This window comes from Strix aluco, chromosome 18 (assembly GCF_031877795.1).
Source record: "Strix aluco isolate bStrAlu1 chromosome 18, bStrAlu1.hap1, whole genome shotgun sequence".
NCBI lineage: Eukaryota > Metazoa > Chordata > Aves > Strigiformes > Strigidae > Strix > Strix aluco.
This window is the reverse complement of record NC_133948.1, coordinates 13,467,318-13,487,003: the sequence shown is the minus strand read 5'-3', so window position 1 is coordinate 13,487,003 and position 19,686 is coordinate 13,467,318. Positions and strand designations below refer to the sequence as shown.

At 47.4% G+C, this 19,686-nt stretch overlaps 1 protein-coding gene across 1 annotated transcript in view; it reads left to right on the top strand.

The window, feature by feature from the left end:
• Positions 1–19,686, top strand: part of RBM19 (RNA binding motif protein 19) — a 72,348-nt gene that overhangs the window by 13,156 nt on the left and 39,506 nt on the right. Inside the window, exons 17-21 of the mRNA XM_074844397.1 lie at positions 1,228–1,373; positions 2,665–2,725; positions 4,480–4,559; positions 5,843–5,898; positions 7,346–7,462. Coding sequence (XP_074700498.1) covers positions 1,228–1,373; positions 2,665–2,725; positions 4,480–4,559; positions 5,843–5,898; positions 7,346–7,462 — 460 coding nt within the window. The remainder of the gene's footprint in view (positions 1–1,227; positions 1,374–2,664; positions 2,726–4,479; positions 4,560–5,842; positions 5,899–7,345; positions 7,463–19,686) is intronic.

The following is a 19,686-nucleotide window of genomic DNA, read 5'->3' as shown; positions in this document are numbered from 1 at the left end:
TGGAGAACCTGGCCCAATGCAGGTGCTCCTCCTGTGAAATGAGAGACAGAAGCCTAGAAGAATTACTGCGGGGGATGTTAATGCAAAGGGAGATGAGTAGTTTACCCCTTCTGGGTGCAGCGTCAGCTGTGCTGTAGGGGATTAAGCTGCTCTAAAAGACAAGTGGTTTAGCGAGGAAAGGAGTTGGTGAGTCCATGGATATGAGAGATACACACGCTTGCGTGTATTCGCTGATGTCTAATAAGGGCCCAGTCCCACTGCAGCCCCCCACTTCAGTGTGAGGTCCAACAGATCTCTCCCCACCTTCCTGCATGTGTGAAAGTTCAGAGCTTTGAGGTGTCTTGGTCACGTTAAGTACAGTAGAAATTATTAAGCCATTTTAGAAGTTGGGAAGAGAGGGAAATGGATGGATGGAGAGTGTGAAAATGCTGTTGCCAAAGCCTCCCTCCTTGGTAAGACCCAACTGCAAATACCAGCAGATTTGCCCACTGATCAGCTATACCCAGGCTTCTGTTAACTTCCCAGCTGTGGGCAGGCGCTCACATCTCCACCGTGGGGCTTGCATGCCCCAGAGGAAGCTGTGCACCAGCTGCTGAATTGCAGCTTGATTATTTGGTTTTCTTTTTACAGGTTTATCTATAGAATCCCAAAGCAGGATTTGTGCAATATAGTATGTGTTGCTGTTGACCTGAGTGAGGTTTGTGGGTCATGGAGTATAAACTCTGGAAGTGTTAATGCTATAGTGAAGCCCTTTAAGACCACAGCCTCTGTGCTGGGTGCAGTTCTTCATTGCCTTTCAGTATGTGTTTGGGCTTAAGAGACCATATTCCTCCACGTGCTGATGGGGAAGTTTTCATTTCACATCCTGTGGATACGTATTGGCAAGAGATGAGGTTTCAGAGCAACGTAGAAGGATGCTTAAGTTTGGGGCCCCTTGCCTAGTTCAGCAGGTGTCTGGCTGGGTTTGTTGTGAGGGTGTCTGAGTGCTGGGGAAGCAGGTTTTTGGAGTTTCTATACTCAAAGAATAGACAGTATTTTAATTTTCATGGGGACATGTTCATATACTGTGTGGTGAGCTTGCTTCAGTGTCTCTGTCCACCCACAAAGAGCCAATAGAGAAGTGGCCTGTTCCTGCTGGAGTAGTAACTATTAACTGGGGTTGTGGGAAGCCCCCCAAATTTGACTTTGTTACATCTTACAAACTTGGGTTTATTCATTTTGTTTCAGGTGAAGCTATAAAGGGCTCGGAGGAAACAGCAACACAGGAAGAAGAGGAGGAAGAAGAGGAGGAGGAGGAAGAAGAAAGCATTCCTGGGTGTACCTTGTTCATCAAAAACCTGAACTTTGCTACCACGGAAGACACGCTGAAGGAGGTGAGCCATAAGCAAGGAGAGGGGACTGGGTTTTGCTTAGCATGGTCCGCTCAGATGGATCAGGAGAGGGTTGAGTGTGTGGTTGAGAGCCAGACTGGGATACCTGAGGGAGTAAAGCCCCCACTCCCAGCATGGGCTAGAAGAAAGGGCTCTACTCTGCTGCAGAAGGCAAGTGGCAAGCTGTTCTCCACCTGTTGTGCTGAGGATAAGGTGGTTAAAGGAGTTACACTGCAGCCAGTATGACCTAATGGGAGATGAGGGAGCACTGGATTGGACTGAGAATCTCTCCTTTGGGGGTTCTGGCATCAATTAAGACAAATGTATCTGAAACTGTTTTGTTGGGGTTTAATTCCACCTTGGGACAGGTGGAGGCAGTAGGAAATCTTTTAAGACTTTTCATTTCCCATGCTTTCTGTAATGCTTCTCCTTGGGACAAGCACTTTTGCAGCTGTGATGCTGTTTTGTGTGTTAAGGCAATAAATAAATAAATGATGGTTTCACCAAAATGTGCTTTTCATCTAAGATTCTACCAAGATCGAGCTGTCTGTGCTGCTTTACTTCAGCAAAGCACTTGGGAGAGATCGTAGCATTTCTAAAGCTATGTGGGATGTTGATAGCAAAATAGGGAAAAGCAACTGGGAGTTCTCGTCTCTCCCACTTTTTGTAGCCATGTGAAATGCCACATCTCATGGCCCAAGCATGCTGGTGTGATGTCAGTCCATCCTGGACCTGTGCTCCTCTACCTTGGGACTGTGGTATGATGTAGAGACCTTGCTCCAGCTGGGGCTGCGGACAGATGTCAATGTTCAGAGGAGGACTGGGACTTGTCCCATCTTCTTTTCCTGCCTTCTGGCTCAGTTTTACAAGGGAGTTGAACAGACGGTTTGCAGCTCCTGTTACCCTCCAGCCCCGCCTGCATGTCTTTGGAAAGTGCTGTGTGCTAGGGGCATCACAGGAGTCACCCACCCCTAAGTCCTGCCTGGCTGAGGGCATCTTGTAACCCATAGTGTTCCTCCAGAGTCATCCCAGATCTCTGCACTGTTTCTGTAGTGGTGGAGGATTTGGGGGAATGTGTGTATTGATTACCTTAAAAGTCTTTGTGTGTGTGTGTGTGTGTGTTTGTACAGAAATAATTTTGTAAGAAAAGACACAGATGCTCTGACTGCTTGTCAGGTGTGTGCTAGGGGGAGGTGGGCCTGTGAGCTCCTGGCTCTGCAAGAGGGTCACATTGTCACTCGAGTTGCAAGCCTGGGACAAAGGGAACTGAATCACGTGTCCAAATTCCTTGCAGACGTTCTCCAAAGTGGGAGCTGTGAAGAGCTGCACAATATCCAAGAAGAAAGACAAAGCAGGTACTCTAGATGTTGCTGTTCAATTCCTTCCCTCGACTGGTTGCTGAGGGCTCAGGTGTGGCATTGCTTTAGCATTCATCTGGCTGAGCATTTGTGTTCTTGTTGGCGAATTCCTTAATATTTCTAGAAGTGTGCCTGTTTGAAATGGCTGAAAGCAGCAACCAAAAATACCCCGGGGTTCAGTCTAGAAGGTTAAGCTCAATTGTGGGATTTGTGGAGATGCGGCCTTCTCTTGAGATCTTGAGATAGAGAAGCCAACTCCTTCAGGATCACAGAAGAGAGTGGGATGCAAGTTGAAAGGAACCGGTGCCCCATGATGATTAAACCTGCGCATGACATGTTTTATCCGCAATAACGGCCGGGATCTTCAAGGATGCCTGGCTGAGTACTGTGCTGAGTCGGCTTCGTTTGCCTTCTGCCTGCCAGCTTTGAACCCAGCAGGCTGTGGTGACGAGTGGTTATGGCTGTTGCATTGTCTGCGCTCGCTTTCTGGGTGGCTGGTCAGGGAAGAGTTTGCTTAAGGCAAGCACTGGCTAGATGGGCTGTGTCTTTGTTCTGGATTTTAGGCTAGGGAGTTGCACAGCTTTATGGGATTTTGCCTTAACAGGGCTCCTCTTGCATGGGATACTTGAAAACTTGGATCCACTGAAAGAAAAGTAAAACAAACTCTTCAGTACTGCTTGCATGTCTGGCTGTAGTCATGCACATGACCAGACAGCAACACTTGAGTGTGGGCTGATCTCATACCACCTACCAAAGCGATTCCCTCCTGTCACTGTGGGGTCATCTCTACAGTCTGCTAACACTGAGGTTATGAAGTTGGAAACTGGGGGTTATGTTTTTGCTTGTGGATTTTTCCTTTCCTCACCCACCCTTGATTATGGCTCTTGTACCGGTCAGTGCGTTCCTCAGAAGCACGGTGTGACCATAGGTGCTGCAAACCTTTGCTGTCTGGGAAATGGAATAGATGTCTCCTCCTTTAGCGTGGAACCAGCAGCTGCCTGCCCAGGTTTATAGAAGTGCTTGCTCCTTTTGTGCCTTGCAGACCTCAAAGGCATTTTGTCTCTTAAATGAAACACAGGGCTTGAACTTTGTGATGATGGGAAATACAGCACACAGCAGTCCAAACTGAAACCGATCTCAAATGCTCGGCTCCCAGCAGTGGTCCATAACTGACTGCTTGTCAAGTGTTGGCCAAAATGAATTTCTGAAGGGGTCGCAGGTTAGCAGCGTCTCCTCTGGGGACCAAACTTCAACCTGCATATCGTTATCCTCCAAGAAAAGTCACACCCATCACTGGGTAGCTGACAATTTTTCCAAATGAAGGTCTCATTTCAGTCATGAGGAGAAGGTCCTGTGTATAAACAAATGTTTGTGTATCTGTAATGGGATCACTTACCCTGACTATGACTGGCAGTTGTTTTGTAGGGCTTAGTGTTTTATTTAAGGAGGTTGCACTGAAATGATGCAAAGCAAAAAATCTGTTTTGCATGCAACATCAGTTATCTCGTCTGACATCAGCACCAAAACAAGCTGTTCTAGAGAAGTGTCTTGCTCAAAACAAGTCAGGAAGGGGTGCTCATGAGAAGCATCAGTGCTGGGGCATGGGCAGGCTGGCCCTTTGCCCAGGGTATTAGTTTCTGTCCCCCCAGTTTTGGCAATCGACTCTTGCTCCCAATTTGTTTTTCATCTTCTACTTAATATCATCACTGTTTCCTACTAATTTAATGAGTTACCCCTTTCTCTTCTGACAGGCACTTTGCTTTCAATGGGCTTTGGATTTGTGGAGTACAAGAAGCCAGAGAGTGCCCAGAAAGCCCTGCGCCGGCTCCAGGTAAGCTTAAGCATTGTTAGTCTGGATTTCTGTCCAGCGATGGTGGGCAAAGGCTCGGATGAACTGTGAAGTTCAAAATGTAGTTGAGAATGTCAGTTCTATGAGTTACACTGTGCAAATGGAGAAACCTCTAAAATGGGCTACGTTTGTGAGAGAAGAGGGTATGTAAGGGGACAAGACCTCATGCAAAAGAGTTTTTCCTAGTGCTGATGATGTGGAGGTGGCAGAAAATGTGCAATGATGGAAATTTAATGAGTTTATTCTGCAGGGTGCTCTTTGCAGAGGTGACAGAGACCCAGGCCCCTACTCGCAATGAGAACAAATATTGCTTAGTATTTAGTGCTGCAGAGAGTTCAGCTCTACCCTCTGTGACTCTGCCATTGCTTCAGGGTCTTCAAGCCTCCTGCCTTCTCCATGACACGTGCCACAGGGTCTGACTGAACTCTGAAGAAATAAATCATTCTCTCTGCTGCTAGAAAAACATGCAAGTGTTTGGTGCACACTACCTGGGTGGTGTGGGCCAGACTGCTGGAGTGATCCCTTTCTAGGCAGATGTGAAGGAATTGCTCTGTGTAATCTGGGCATGTTCAGTGACCACAATCCATGAGTCCCACCTTCAACAGGTGGTCGTTTCACATTCCACAGCCTAGGTAGTCTTGGGGTAGATGTGTGTTCTTCATCCTTTTGAAAGGCAGAATCCTGGGGAAGAGAGAAAGCAGGAAAATGGGTATTTTGTGGAGGGAGTGGGCAGCAGAGCTCCAGGTTCCCACTGTAGAGCCTTTGCATGTTGTGTGCCCGGTCAGGGATGATTAGGCAAGAGGCTGCTTGTTTTCAGTGCTGAACTGTAGGAAGTTCTTTGAGGCACAGGAAGCAAGAGACAGAAGGCTTTCTTGCTGATGGCCAGTAAGACGTCCTTGGCTCATTCCAGAACAAATAAGACAGTCCTTGCCTTGAAGAGTTTGCAGTCTAGAGGTAGAGGAAACCATAGCCCAAAGCAGTGAAGTGACTCGTCTTTGCCAGTTCAGTTGCAGAGCCGAGGCTGATGGACAGCTAGATCAGGGATGTTGGCTGCTGCTTCAGTCAGTCAAGCTGTCTCCAACCTCGTATCAGAAACCTTGCCTCGCATGGATGGTGTTCGACAGAGAAAAACGTTGGCAGGGAGAAGGGAAAGAGCAAGATGTGAAATGCTGTGCTTGTATCATGGAAGCTTGGAAGCTGTTGCGACTTTGATTTTGTTATTTAACTTCTTTTTTCTGTTGTTGTTTCTTTGTTTTAACTTCTAGGGCTGCTCTGTAGATGGCCATAAGCTGGAAGTGAAAATCTCAGAGAGAGCTGTCAGGTAAAGCTTATGTCTCACCTCTGTAACATGGTTACATTTAAGCTGCAGTAATGCTTGGTAGGTTCTTCACTTCTTACCTGGCATCTCTGCATCATAAGGGATGTGATCAGTCGTGCTCTGACTGTTGAACACATCAGTCTTTGTTGTGCTTTACTCAGTGTCACTTTAGTCAGTCTTACTTGAAAAAAGAAATGATGAATAGTTCATGCAAAGATGTTCACTCACTAAATGATATATCTCCAGTTAAAATCCCTAAGCAGCATGCAGTAGTGGGACCCCAAAAATGAGCCCAAAGTGAGAACCAGGCACTTGAGCTTTCTTCCAAACTCAAGGAAGAGGCTTCTCTAAAACCTGTGCTTTGGTGACAGTTTGGTCAGCATTGCAAAATCAACTGATAGCCCACATTTCATGTTCTTGAAGACAGATATTTGCTGGGTAATGAAATCTTTTACCCTAGTTCATCAGGGAGAACAGGAGCTTAAGATTAATTTTCTGCTGCCGATTCTGATCAAATCAAGACAAATACAGGTTTCTTGCTTGAAAAAAAAACCTGGGATTTAACTTCTTTTGGGCAGTCAGGTGCAGAGGGGATGGTTACTTGTGGATGAATTTACCTGGAGTCTGAGTCTCACTTTTTAGGGTTTCCCTTTCAGTACAGAATCTTCTAAGTACAGAGTTGAAAATTAATCCAGATGTTTGAAGGTGAATGTTGGCACCTAAAAACTGTCCTTTAGACACTTTGGAAACCCTACTTGGAGGATGTATCTCCTAAATGTCAAAAGTTGCTTGAAAATTTGGTCCCTGGGGACCAGAAGCAATCTGACACTCCCTGTCTGCTCTTTGTATTTCAATTCTTTAATAAACCACTCTCATCCATTTTGAATCTTAAAGTCCCTTCAGTAGGTATCCAGCCTACAATGCGGAATGCTTTGCTTTATGAAATAAGCTGCTGTGTTTTGTATTAGGTAAATTCTTAGCTTGCCCAAATGCAATATAATTCTGAAGTGGAAAAAAAAAAAATCTATTAACAAAATTTATTTGCTGTTTTCGAAGCCAGCAAGAAAAAGAATCAAAATTAGCTGACATTAAGCTATTTTTTTCTAATATGCCAAATAGTACGTTCTCCTGACGATTGAATGGAGAAGATTTGATGTCAAAACAAAAGTTAGTGGCAAATGTGAGTCCAGGTCTGCTGCCTAACCTCAACTGAGGTTGCAATTAGCAAGCTGGAAACTTTGATTTTCAGATTTAGGATTTAAATAACTTAAATTCATTCCTTCTCGGTGTACTGTATGACATTTCCACTGTCACCAGTAACATCCCAGCGAAGATGTTGAAGTGAGCGAGCTGGCTACGTTTTCTGCATTCCTGATTTTGAAGGAGCCGGAGTGCGATGGGTGTTTTGCTGCACAGTGGTCCTTACCTGCCCTCTCTGTTGACTTCACAGGCCTGCTGTGAAACCATCCCGAAAGAAACAAACTGTCAAGAAGCAGAAGACTTCCAAGATCTTGGTCCGAAACATCCCGTTCCAGGCCACAATCAGGGAAATCAGGGAACTCTTCAGGTAGGAAAGCGCTTTCTGTCAGGTCTGTGGAGCGCTCCAGGCTGGAGCTGATAGGATTTTCATACGGGATCTTGCTATCATATGATTTTTGTTTCCTCTGTGGAAGTAAACAAGCCTTTTACTGAATGTAAATACAAATGGCTTGTCAGGTCATACCATAGAAATTCTGCTGGTGAGACAGAGATCACATAAGCCAGCGTTTTGTCTGGAGCCGCTGTGAGCTGTCAGACCTGGTGGCCCATCACCCTGCAGCAGACATCTGCGGAGCTTGGAGATCTCTCCGCCTGTTGCATAAATGACATAGTGTTGGATATTTTTTTCCTCTTGCCTGAAAGGCGTGCAGCAGCTTTCCTGATGCTCAGCACACCTGGCTGGGGAGGAGCACCGAGAGCCGCTGCAGACAGCTGGTGTGAAAGGTTTTAGCTGGGGCTGGCTCCCTCCTCCATCTGTCTTGCCCGCGTGACAGTGTAGCTCCTTCCCATCATGGAGGGAGAGCTTGCATCTTGCTTTCCCTTCCACGAGTGTTTTGCTGTGTGCACCTCACTTAGTCGGTGGGGTGTTGCCCTGTAATGTCTGTAAAGATGTGGGACTGTGCTGCCTGTAATACCCTCTCTGGCAAGAAATACCTCGTCAGCCGTGAGACCTGCCTGGGATAGTGCTGAGCGTTGAATAGGGATTTTAGGATGCCAGCCCACAGTCTCCTGTGTGCTGGCTGATCTCTGTTTTCTTTGTGTCCTCTGCCTTTTGTACGGTGACTTGTCAAGCCTTGTGATGCATCCCAGAAAAGAGGTGAAACTTTGTAAAATACAGCATCTTTTCTGCTCCCAGGATGAGAAACTTTTGCTCATTGACCCAGACCATGGTCCCTGCTCTGCTGCTGGCTTGCAGAAGGTATTTGGAGCAATAGGTGTCCAGCTCTGCCCATCTGCAAAATAAGGGTGATAACTCACATCTGCAGGGCACGGTGAAGTACTGTGTTAGGAGGTGGCTTTTCTGTGTGGGTCTGTCGAAGCAGAAGGCAGGTGCTTTCATCTGGTCAGGGCTGTGGCATTTCTTTCCAAAGGGACTGAGTTGAGGAATCGCTTAACCCTTTGAAACCTCCCCAGACCTTACAGTGAAAACTGCCTTGCGAGGAGCCGCGGGGCAGTGATTTGTTCTTTGTGGAGGAAACTACACGTTTCCCTCTGTACAGTGAATTCTTCCTACTTTATTAGCGTGTGATGTTCTCCTGACTTGACCACAGGTAAGGACAGTGGTTCCTGCGTGGCTGGTAGGCTGTTCCCTTGCAAGCTGTAAGGTGGCGAGGAAAGCTGTATGTTGCAACACTGTTTTGGGGTGGGCTGTGGGGTTTTAACTGAAGGTAGGCTGTGACTTGGCTTTTGGACACGTGTTGCTGGAAGGGTGAAGGTAGGTACAACATAAGGATCCCTCTAGAAGAGCAAAAGGTTTTTCTTCCCTGTGCTGTGCAGCTTGGATGCTTTCACCTCAGTGCTGCCCTGAGAGGCCCTACTGAAACAGGGCAAAAAAAATCTTGGACTTCCAAGTCACTGTGCTGAGTATTCTTAGCATGTGGGGCACTGCTCCTTCAAAACCCAACGCCGTGTGGCTACAGACGTGACCTTTGTAAAGCTGGAGCAAACAAACCCAGGGAGATCTATTTGCCTTCTAGGGTCCTGGGTTAAGCTCAGGGAGCTGGGAGGCTTATGTATATCACAAGGATAGACAAGCGCAGCAGAGACTGGGGGGGGTTTTGGTATGTTTTTTTCCTCCTGTCTTGTCTAGCACCTTAGTGCTGCGGAGAGGAAGGCTAGAGCAGCGGTCTGATTAATATTGCAAGGAACATGCAGCTTCTAGCTGCGTGCGCTGTTGACAGCGCTCTTGGAGCGATGCGTGAACATCCGTTTCATTTACCTATGATATTCAGTGATGTGATTTTTTTTTTTTTTTTTTTTTTTTTTTTTAATCCTCAAAACAAAAGCCAATGGCTTGGTGGGGGACCCACAATCCTCCCTCCACCCCTGCCATCCCTCCTTCCCTTCAGAGTGGCTAAAACCAGGCATGACGGAGCGCTACTAAACACTTCATCCTTCTAGATTGCTTTTTTTTGTGGTTTTAAATCAGATGCCTTTGCTCTGGAGCTTTTAGCTCTTTCTGCATTTAGGAACCTGTCTTATTTGTATTTTGTTATTTATTTATTTGAAATCGGGAACAATCGCTGGGCAGTGGAGGCGACACGGACGGCAGGGCTGCAGGGGGCACTCTTAGCCTGCCCAGGAAAGGCTGGCTGGGGACCACCGCGCCGGGGACCGCCAGCCTGGGGACAGCGAGGGACCGCCAGCCTGGGGACCACCGGGCCAAGCCGCTGGGCACTGCTGTGCAGAGCAGCCGCCCCGGGCCCACGGAGGTGGGAGGCTTTGCAGGGCGAGCGGCTCCTCTATTGTTTCACATGCTCAAAAGCCACTTTCCAGCCCTGCAGCTGATGATGTCTCCCAACCTGCTTCCTTCTGTGCTTGTTTTTTTTCTTTTCTCAATTGCCTGGGCAGGAGAAAAATTAATAAATAAATATACATACACACACTGTGTGTATATATATATATATATTAAAAAGTATGTGTATATATTACCCCAGACAAATACATACGTTATCCAAATACATACATTATCCAAATACATATTTCCAAATATTTATATATTACCCCAAACAAATATTTCCATGTTTTGAGCTTTGTTGAGGAGCTGTCTCTTCCTTTTTAAAATGGATTATGCAGTAGGTGTTAATGACACTGGAACAGCAAAACAAGGGAGTTGGGTGTTTTGAATAGCGAATTTTGAAAGCTGTTGTGGCCGTGCTGCTCAGCACTGGCAGTTCAGGAAATCCTGCCCTGGTTGTCTTTATGCTTTTTAATGTCATTCTTTATGGATCCATCTCTTAAGTGCTTAGGCTTGCCCTGCACCATCGTTCCTGTTCTCCCAGCAGCCGAAGGCAGACCGTGACTGCCCTCCCTTGCTTTTGCCCTTCCCCAGCCGCTTCAAGCGATCCGTGCAAACCACGGGGAAGGGCTCTGCACCGTCCTCCGGGCTGGACCTCGCTGTGGTTTGGAAGTGGTTGGTGACATGCGTGCTTCCCCTCGCGTGACCGCGCGTGTCCTCTGCAGCACAAGCACCAGCAGGTTTGGGGAGTCACCTTCCCCAGGAGTTTCTTCCTGCCCGTCCCCAGTGGCGAGGTGGATCCCTGGGAGGAAGGAGGCCAGGCAGTCCCTTGGGAAAGGTCTGTGAGTGAGTGTAAAATTCAAATAGATTTCTTCCCCAAGCTCATAGTTTGCAGGAGATTCAAAGCAAATGTGTTTACTTTAATTTTGGAGTTGAGGGATGTTGAGTTCTAATTCTCAGGCTGGGGAAAGGTGGTGCTTAATTTTCTCTGTACAGGAGTCATGAATGCTCTGGTTAACAGCTGAAGTCTTCCACCTGCAAAATAAATGTCTTGTTGCAGGGCTCCATGAGCCTTAGGTGTTGCCCGCCTTCCACAGCAGACCCGATGGCTTCGCTGGGGTGTGCAGCACTGGTTCAGAGCGTGTCCTGCCGTCTTCTGCTGGAGGTGTTGGCCTCCCTCGCACTGTCAAGGGATTTTATTTTTTTTTTGAGACCCAATAGGTGTTATTTTCTTCAGAGGGAGAAATGCTTTTCAATTATAGGGGCTGCTTTTGGGCTAGGTGTGAAGATTTAGCTTTTGTAGGTGTGGGGTTTTTTTCCCCCATTTTTGTTCTTTATTAGATTCTACTCTTATCTTTCCTACCTGGAAAAATAACAAAAGACAAATGGTCCTTAGTTCTTTCCAAAGAGCCATAGTTAGGGGAGGAGAGACAAAGGGATTGATATCCCATGAAGGCTGCTAATTTTTGCTACCAAATTGGGGGGCTTTTATGGCAAGACTTTTTTTCAAAAGGAACTCTAGATGTGGTAAGCTGAATTGGAGATCTGTGAAAGGCCACATTTTCACAGATTGGAGCTCTGGCAATTTCTGAAAATTAGGCTCCTTTAAAATCTATCACATTAGATCCATGCAGCCTGCCTTGGAAGTGCCAATTAACTATTTGTTTCATAGCATTCTCTTCCATCCTCCTTCCACAACTTTCATGAATATTAAAAATAAGGCTCTTCTGCAGTTGGCATATAATGTTTTAAGGAGGTGTTTTATTTTCCCCAAAGGGGGAATGATTAGAAAAATACTTCTTAAAAGATTTCTACTTAATCAAATGCAACCTGAGGAATAGATACTGTTGAGAGTCTGCCTAGAGTTTGACATAACTGATGCTTGTACCACTGAAGGATGCAGTTATCAGCGTTGCATCTCAAGTAGCATGTTTTGGGGCTTGCGTTGTTTCCTCTGCTTTGCAAAATATATCTGAGAACTTATCCTTGGGTCCGTATCTATAAATTCGCCTAAAATTGCAATGACTGTCACTTCCAGCCCTCCCCCACCAATTAGTTGGGGTAGATGCCAACCCTCAAAATTCAGAGTGAGACCAGGTGCCAGCGCTGTGAGTGTGGAAGGTGTTTTATTGTCTGGCTATCTCTTGCCTTTCACCTGTAGGAACTGCAGTCAAACACATTGCGTAAAGCTGTTAAATCACAAAATTATTATCAGTTGAGAGACTGGACTTTAGTTTTACTAAAGAAGCAGCTAGCAGAAAAAGCAATTGAAAGGTATGCAAGAGCACAGAACAGGTTATCGAGCGCATTTATCTCCGTATTCTGACTTTCCTATAAAGAAAGTAACGCTGCTTCTTGTGAAGACCTTTGGGGGTGGGTGTCTCTTTCAATTTTAACTCCTTTGCTGACTATTTTCTCTGTCTTGACAAAGACATGGCATTTATTGCATCTGGCAAAACAAGTGCCTGGGACTGATTAGGAGAAAACAGATCTATTCCCTGTGATAGAGGGTAAAAGTGAAGAAAGCCAGTGGGACAAGACTTTGGAGTCATGTCTCTTCTAGAAAAAGAAAAATCTCTGAAGAAAGGTAGGGTGGATAAACTGGCAGAGATATTTTTTTTTTAAAGGCAGTCTTTATGAAGTTAATTTTATAAGATGATGCCTTTCACTTCTTCTGACCTATTATAATAAAGTGTAGTTACCAGAATGGGCTTTTCATTTCCCATTATAAAGGACACGGTGGTATAATGAATCCGTCTGCCAGACATGCTTGCTGTTCACACCTTTCTCCCAGTAATGGAGCCTACATGACTGAAGACAATTTCTCCTTCCCGGAGTAACGTTGCCCTGTTGAAGCTGTGGAAATCTTTGCTACTGAAAGGCAGAGGAGGAAAAAAATTAGTCCCTTCACAAACATGTGAGTTTGTTAAGCAAGTGCTAGGTAGTATTAATTAGAATATTCAGTACAAACAGCCCTAGGATGCACAGTGCTGCAGGCATCGCTTGTTGAACAGTCTAATGTCAGATTACTCTCCAAGTGATGCTTTTGTTTTTAAAACCCTAGATGTTGTGCTAGAAATGTTTCAAAATCCATAGCTGCTTCCTCTTAGCTGCTTAAAGCTTTTTGGTCTGTACTGTCTCCCTGCAGTTAGGTGTCCCATGAATGTGGGGGGAGCTGCAGAAGTCACAGTGAGCACCTCTTTGTGCTGTAAGGGTCTGCTGGGGATAGGGCAGGAGCTGCACAGCGGCAGCAGGAGGAGATGAAGCTGGTAGGTGGGATGTTGGGGAGAAGCCTCAGGAGCTACTGAGCCGGTGCTGGATGTCTGGTCTGGAGACGGTGGGATGGGCTCAGTGATTTCCTGGTCTGCCTGTTTCTTCTGCCATCCTACCACATCAGCACATCTGTCCTAGGTCAGATGTCTCCTTTTGGCTGAATCACTTGCTTAGCTGGCAGCGATGGCCTCCAGTGTGTCCTGCACCCTCCCTTGAAAAGCCAAAGTGCAGATCTTTCTCCACTGATCAACAGCTGGAGACATCCCCCAGCACTCTACAGAGTCTAGGTAAGGGCGTGTGTGTTGCAAACATGACTGTGATTCACAGGACTATAAAACTTCCTATTTATTATGCTCTTAGCCCTTTACAACCAAAACAAAATTAAATTGACATAGATAAAATATTGAGAATATTATTTGAGGGGCAGGAGGAGACAGGGCAGAGTTGCTGGATGCACAGGCATTGAGCATGCTGGGCTATCGTGCTGATGGAAGGATGTGGAGCAGATCATCACCCCTTCCTTGGGGTAGAAAGCACTGCTGGGTTCATGCCCTGTTCATCTGGGTTATATCCACAAACAAATGAAGCTGCATTTTTGAGTCATTTTATCATGATGGTCCAACTGTCAGTCTGCAGCTAGATCCAGTCTGAAGGACGCAGAGAACGGGGTAGCTGTTTAGGTGATGAGCAGAGCCTTTCAGCTAAGCACCCCTTGTCCTACCTGTGGGTAGTTAGTGGTTTAAAGCTAATAGTTTCAGCTCCCTTCTTGGTGAATACAGAGATGTTCCCCAGAGCAGCGTATCACCCCTTGTCCCCAGGAGGCTACTTGTGCTGAGGGAAGAGCCTCTTGATCTTCCACAGTCTGGTGTCTGTGGCCCAGCAGACTCCCTTGTTGCTTGGTGTGGAGTCAGATCAACAAAATCCTGTACTGGAGCAATCTGCAGATAAGAGGAGAAAGGCTGGCCCAGTCTGCATACTTTGCTCAATTCTTTGCTTGTGTTACTCAGGCTGGTATTGATAGCTCACTTAACGACCTTTGTGGATTGGGGCTTAGGTGCTTCGGAGAACAGACAACTCCTGAGAAGGACTGGTAGGATAAGTGTATTAAAACAAATGCTCAGATGCTTTGGTAGCAGGGCTATGCCTTGCCAGAAAGTGTATTTGCAGAACTGAGCTGCCAGCTCCTCTGCAACACTCACACCTTTGCTTGTCTCAGGGTACCGTGCTTGCAAGCCTGTGCACAAAGAGATGCCCAAAAATGAGTTTTGTACAAGCAGAAAGACCCCAGAGAAACAGCTAGCATCGGTGGGTGCACCCAGCTGTCGGGTCAGTGTTGGATCCCAGCTGTCGGGTCAGTGTTGGATCCCAGCTGTCGGGTCAGTGTTGGATCCCAGCTTTCTGGCTTCCCCATGAATTGGGATGTTGGTGCCAGCACGTGGAAGGACTGTGGAATGTGTATCTTGCTGAGAGGCACGTGTTCAGGTGGAAACCTGTCAAAAACAGTTTTAGGAGCAAGAACTGGAACATGTCTCACTACACATTTGAGCACTGACAGTAGTAATGATGCCTCTGAGTTTGGTTTGGTGTTGAGTGGGATCACCGTATCATAACAAGTGATAGGACAAGAGGGAATGGCCTCAAGTTGTGCCAGGGAAGGTTTAGACTGGCTCTTAGGAAGTATTTCTTTGCAGAAGGGGTTGTTGGGCGTTGGAATGGGCTGCCCAGGGAGGGGGGGAGTCCCCATCCCTGGAGGGGTTGAAGAGTCGGTTTGACCCAGCGCTGAGGGATGTGGTGGAGTTGAGAACGGTCAGTGTTAGGTCAATGGTTGGACTGGATGATCTTCAAGGTCTTTTCCAACCTAGATGATTCTGTGATTCTGTGTTCTCTAGGAAACAAATGAGTGGTTTAAAAAGTGACCCATCCTTCTTGGAGATCTCCAAAGCCACCCCCAGGCTCCCGCTCCAGGCCATTGAGTGCCCTGAGGTTTCAGGCACTCGATGGTGTGAATGTGCTCTGGTGTCTTCACTGTATGGGTGGCTTCCCATGCCAATGGTACTTTTACCCTGTTTTGGACTATCCCTAGGGATAATAATGCCTGGTTCCCATTTTTAAAGGTGGTTTCCCAAAACCATGGTGCACACCCATGCCTGTAGCACTGCAGGGCTGCATGCAGGTGAGCTGGTTCAAGGCCACGTCCTCAGGAGATGTAAATGCAAGCGGCTTCCAGTGATGCCAGCAGATGATGTGGCGCTTTGCGTTAATGCTGGATTTCAGCTCTCTAATTAGAATGCAAAGTCTGTGCGTTGGGCTGCTGAGTGTCTGAGGAGGAGCGTGTCTGGCATGGGGGGCTGCAGGATGCTGCTCTGGATTGAAGCTTTCCACCCTGATGCAGCTCTGCCCCTCTCACCCACCAGCTGCACAGGCCCTGTCTGCCCACATAATTTGAAGGCACTTGCAAAAAATGCATCTTTTGGATGTGTTTTTTCTTTGATGTGGTTAGGAAGCTGCTTGGTTGATTGCTCCCTTCTTCCTGGCTGAGGAGCTCTGCCCCACTGGTGGCTTTTAGTGTTTTTTTTCATTTACAAGGGGAAGATGGTGTTTCTTCACTGTTATATTCTTCCCTGCCCTCCAGTATGCCTGGCAGTATCTCTTCCCTGCAGCAGACTCGGGGCTGGTGTTTGCAACAGGTCCTGGCTGCAGAGCTGTTGTGTTGGGCTCCTGTGATCCCACCGCATAACTGGCTCTCCTCCCATCCCTGGTCCCTGTTATCGCCCCATTTTCCCCCTTTGCTGGGGGCTGTTGGCAGATTTAAGTCTTGCCCCTTAGGCTGGACCACCCCATGCCATCCATTCTTCTGACCTCTTTGAATTGTGTGGGGCCTTGTTCTCCTGCACAGCCTAGCCCAGGTGCATCCTTACAACCTGGTTTAGCACAGGGGATTTACTAATCCTTGTGTGCTCCTGTGTCCAAACTGTGGGTGGCCGGGAGCGGCGCACAGGGAAATGCAGGGTGTGGGTGCTTTTCTGGGCAGAAACTTGCTGGTCTGTGCACCAGCCTCATGAGCTGAGAGCTTTGGTTGAGAACACGGGGATCTGCTGGGCTGGTTTATTTCTCTTACTATCTCAAAAAGCATAAGTTAAACTTTTTTTTTTTTGGGTCCTTCTTCAAGCATTTTCCTTATGTGCTGGAAACCCAAACACAGCAACATTGGGTTGATATTCAGAGACCAGAAATGTAACTGGCCATTTTAATTTGACTGTCCAAAATGAGCCATGGGGTGGGGGAAGAGTGAAATAGGTTTTCAGCGCTGTTTTTCAGTTTGAATCATAAAGGTGTTTAACATAGATAAGGAAATGTTTAACTCTGTGTTATCTTGGCAAGGTTGCTTTAAAAGGTGGCTCTTCCCAAGAGCAGAAGGAAGATTTTTTCAGCACATCTCTTTCCCTGTCTTGAATATTCATTGCAATACTTGATTTTTATATTTTTTTCCCCTCTTCTGCACTCCACGTACTCCATACCCACAGGTCCCCTTTTCTGCTCGCCCAGAAGCTCTGCTGAGGAGTTCTTGGCTGCCTGCTTTTGCGCAGTCCAGTTGTCCAATGCAAATGAAGGGAGTTTCTAGGCTGCTTCCTTCTGACTCCTGCTGAAGCATCTCTCACCAGGGCACCAAGCCGAACCTCCCAATGGAACTTAATTAGTTTTATGCACAGACTCTGTTGCTCATCAACGCAGAGGGGCTTGAGGAGATGGAGAGAGATGGGGAAGGGGCTGCTTTTGAAATGTCTTATTCAAATGTAACTCTGGGATTTTGCTTTGGGGCTTTTGCCATTTTTCTGTGCTGAGTGGGACCTGCACACGTGCGTGCATACATGTGGGCTTTTTCTCCTCAATAGGAAGCAAAAACCAGGAGGAGCTGCTGTCTCCTGTACATAACCCACTCAGTGCTATTAGTCTTATATGGTCTCCTTTTGTCTGAATTGTTAAGAGTATGGGTGTGTCTACATATAAAAGAAGGAAAAAGGTATTATTTTTTTGCCTTATGTTGTAGCCAGTTCTTGCTCATTTTCAAAATTGTCCCTTGGCCACTGAGGCTACTTTGGGGGCTGGCAGCTGGGGGGTTACAGAATCCACAATGTTGAAATGACACTGGACTAACTTTTGAGCTTGTGTCTTAGTCTTTAAGTCAAGGAGCAATCAAGATGATTATTTTCTTGATCTTAAAAATTCTTCTCTCTGTGGCAGTCCTTAACTAGAGTTCTTGCACGGTGACATTGACCCATCCACCTTCCTCTTTCGCTAGCGTATACATGTGGGTATTTTTCAGTCTCACTTCATGAGAAGGTCCTGAACAAGCCTCTAATGAATCACAGTTTTCTCCTCAGGATGACATTGTGTCCTTTATTTCCATCTCTGTTTGCATTATTATTTTTTTAACCTCAAGCCCGCTACAGCATTTCTACCTCATCCAATCCATTTTAAGCCTTGGGATATGGTTACAATTAAGGACCTTTCGTTTCACAGCCTCTTACCTCCCCGGGGCAGAACCCCTGCCAAAGGCATTTGAACCGTGTTGGCTTCTGCAGCTGGTGGCACCGTGAGCGTTTCTGTCTGTGCTGCTGCCCGTGCGTTGCTTTTCCTGAAGAAACAAAACTAAGGCGGATTGGGCTGACCATCTGTCTTCTCACCTCCCTTTCCTCGTCCCCCAGCAGTATCCTGACCACTTCCAGGCATCTGGCAGAGGAGAGGAGATCTTTACTTAATTGCACCAAGTTCTCAAATTTTTGGAGGAAGCTCCCAAGGCTTCTTTTCCCAGGAAGGTGGTGTTATGGGATTGACTCTTATTAGAGGTCTGTGAGTTCACATAAGCTGCCCTTGAAGACAGGACATTTTTTCTGACCAAGTTCTCATTAGATACCAGGGAAACTGACTCTGGGAAAGCCATTTCCTTTGTTCTGCTTCTCACAGACCCACTTGTTAGTGGGGGGGCTTCCCATTGGTGGTCTGTGCACATCAGACTGTCCCCCTCATGGGTGGCCTTGTGGGACTCGTCTGAGGGCGTTTCAAGGACAGGCTTGGTCCCCCTTCAGCCCCCCCCTTTTTTTTTTTTTTGACATCTCCTTGTGGAGTCTTGCTTGGAAAGGGAGCAATGATACTTTTCCAAGCCCAGGAGTGCTGATCTCAGCACCTCAGCGGGCTGGACCTGACTGCCAGCAGCACTGTTGGGATTTGTGACAGAACCTGCCCTGCAAATCCAGTTGCCAGGTGGGCAGCGTGACCCCTCTTTGGTTCTCTTTAAGCCACGTCTTCCCACCCTTTGATCCCGCTGCTGTACTAGCAGCCGAAGGGTTAAAAGAGTTCGGGGCGCGAGGGGGTGGAGACGAGGTATTTCAGATGCTCATTACTCACTGCCAACTTCCCCCAAAATCATATTAATTTCACGCTGTCACGCAGGACTGCGCTGTCTCCCTCGTCAGCATCCAGGAGGGTGACGGGGATGGGGGGAGCGCGGGTCCCTCCTCCGCACCACAGCTTCGATTTGGAAAGCTCATTGGTGGCCTCTTGCCTCGCTGCGGTACCGACCCGGCGGGACTGGGCTGGGGCTGCTCACCTTGCAGGGGGATCTGGGGAACGGGGGGTGCTTTGCCATGCGCTGGCTCCCGATGATCATTTTCCACCCCGCTGCTTGTGCAAAAACCCCATGAAATTAGGTCTGCTGCAGCGGGGAAGTCTCCAGGAGGGAAGGAGGGAGGGAGGGGAGCTGCCACCCTGCCCTGCCCTACCTGTGGGCAGCGAGGATGCTGCTTAAAAGTTGGTCTTTAACCAGTTGCCTCCCTTTCCTTTTTTAAATGCAAGTGAGTGCAGCCTGGCTCTGACTGCAGAGATTGCTTCCCCAGCTGCCATTGCCTCCCCTCTCGTTTCTCCCCCTTTTTGGCTGTTTGCTCACTGCGTCTGCCAGAGCTGTCACCTCTGCAGGGACTTCTCACTGTCACACGAGGTAGGGCTGGGACTCTGACAGCTCCCACGCAGGCTCAGCACTCCCGAGCCTGTCCCACCCAGCAGCTCGCTCCCCCCGTAAGGCTCTCTGGCAGCAGGGTTTCCGCTCTGTCCCCAGCAATTTTTGTTATTCTTATCCCTAGAAGGTGTCTCAGCCTTTTACCACATGTGCTTTTGTTTGGGGTTTTTTTTGTGGGTTGGGGCTGAAAGAATCATCTTTTCCCCTTTTCTCTCATTGCATACCCTATGGCTCTACTTCTTGGCAAAATGCAGCAGCAGCACCTCTGGTCTCCCTGTGTTTGCAGAGCCGAGAAGAAAACGGCACGTTACAAGGCACACAGAGTGCTCTCCCCACAGCAGAGAGCTGATGGCATGTGCTATTTGAGACTAAAAAGCTTTGCAGTAACCTTGGGAGGGGAGTTACCTGTCTGTGTGGAAAGCAGGGACCCGTGGCTCCCAAGGGACCTGTGGCTCTCATGCCTACAGAGCCCTGGACCCTTAGGAGTGGAGAATGAGAGCGGCAAATC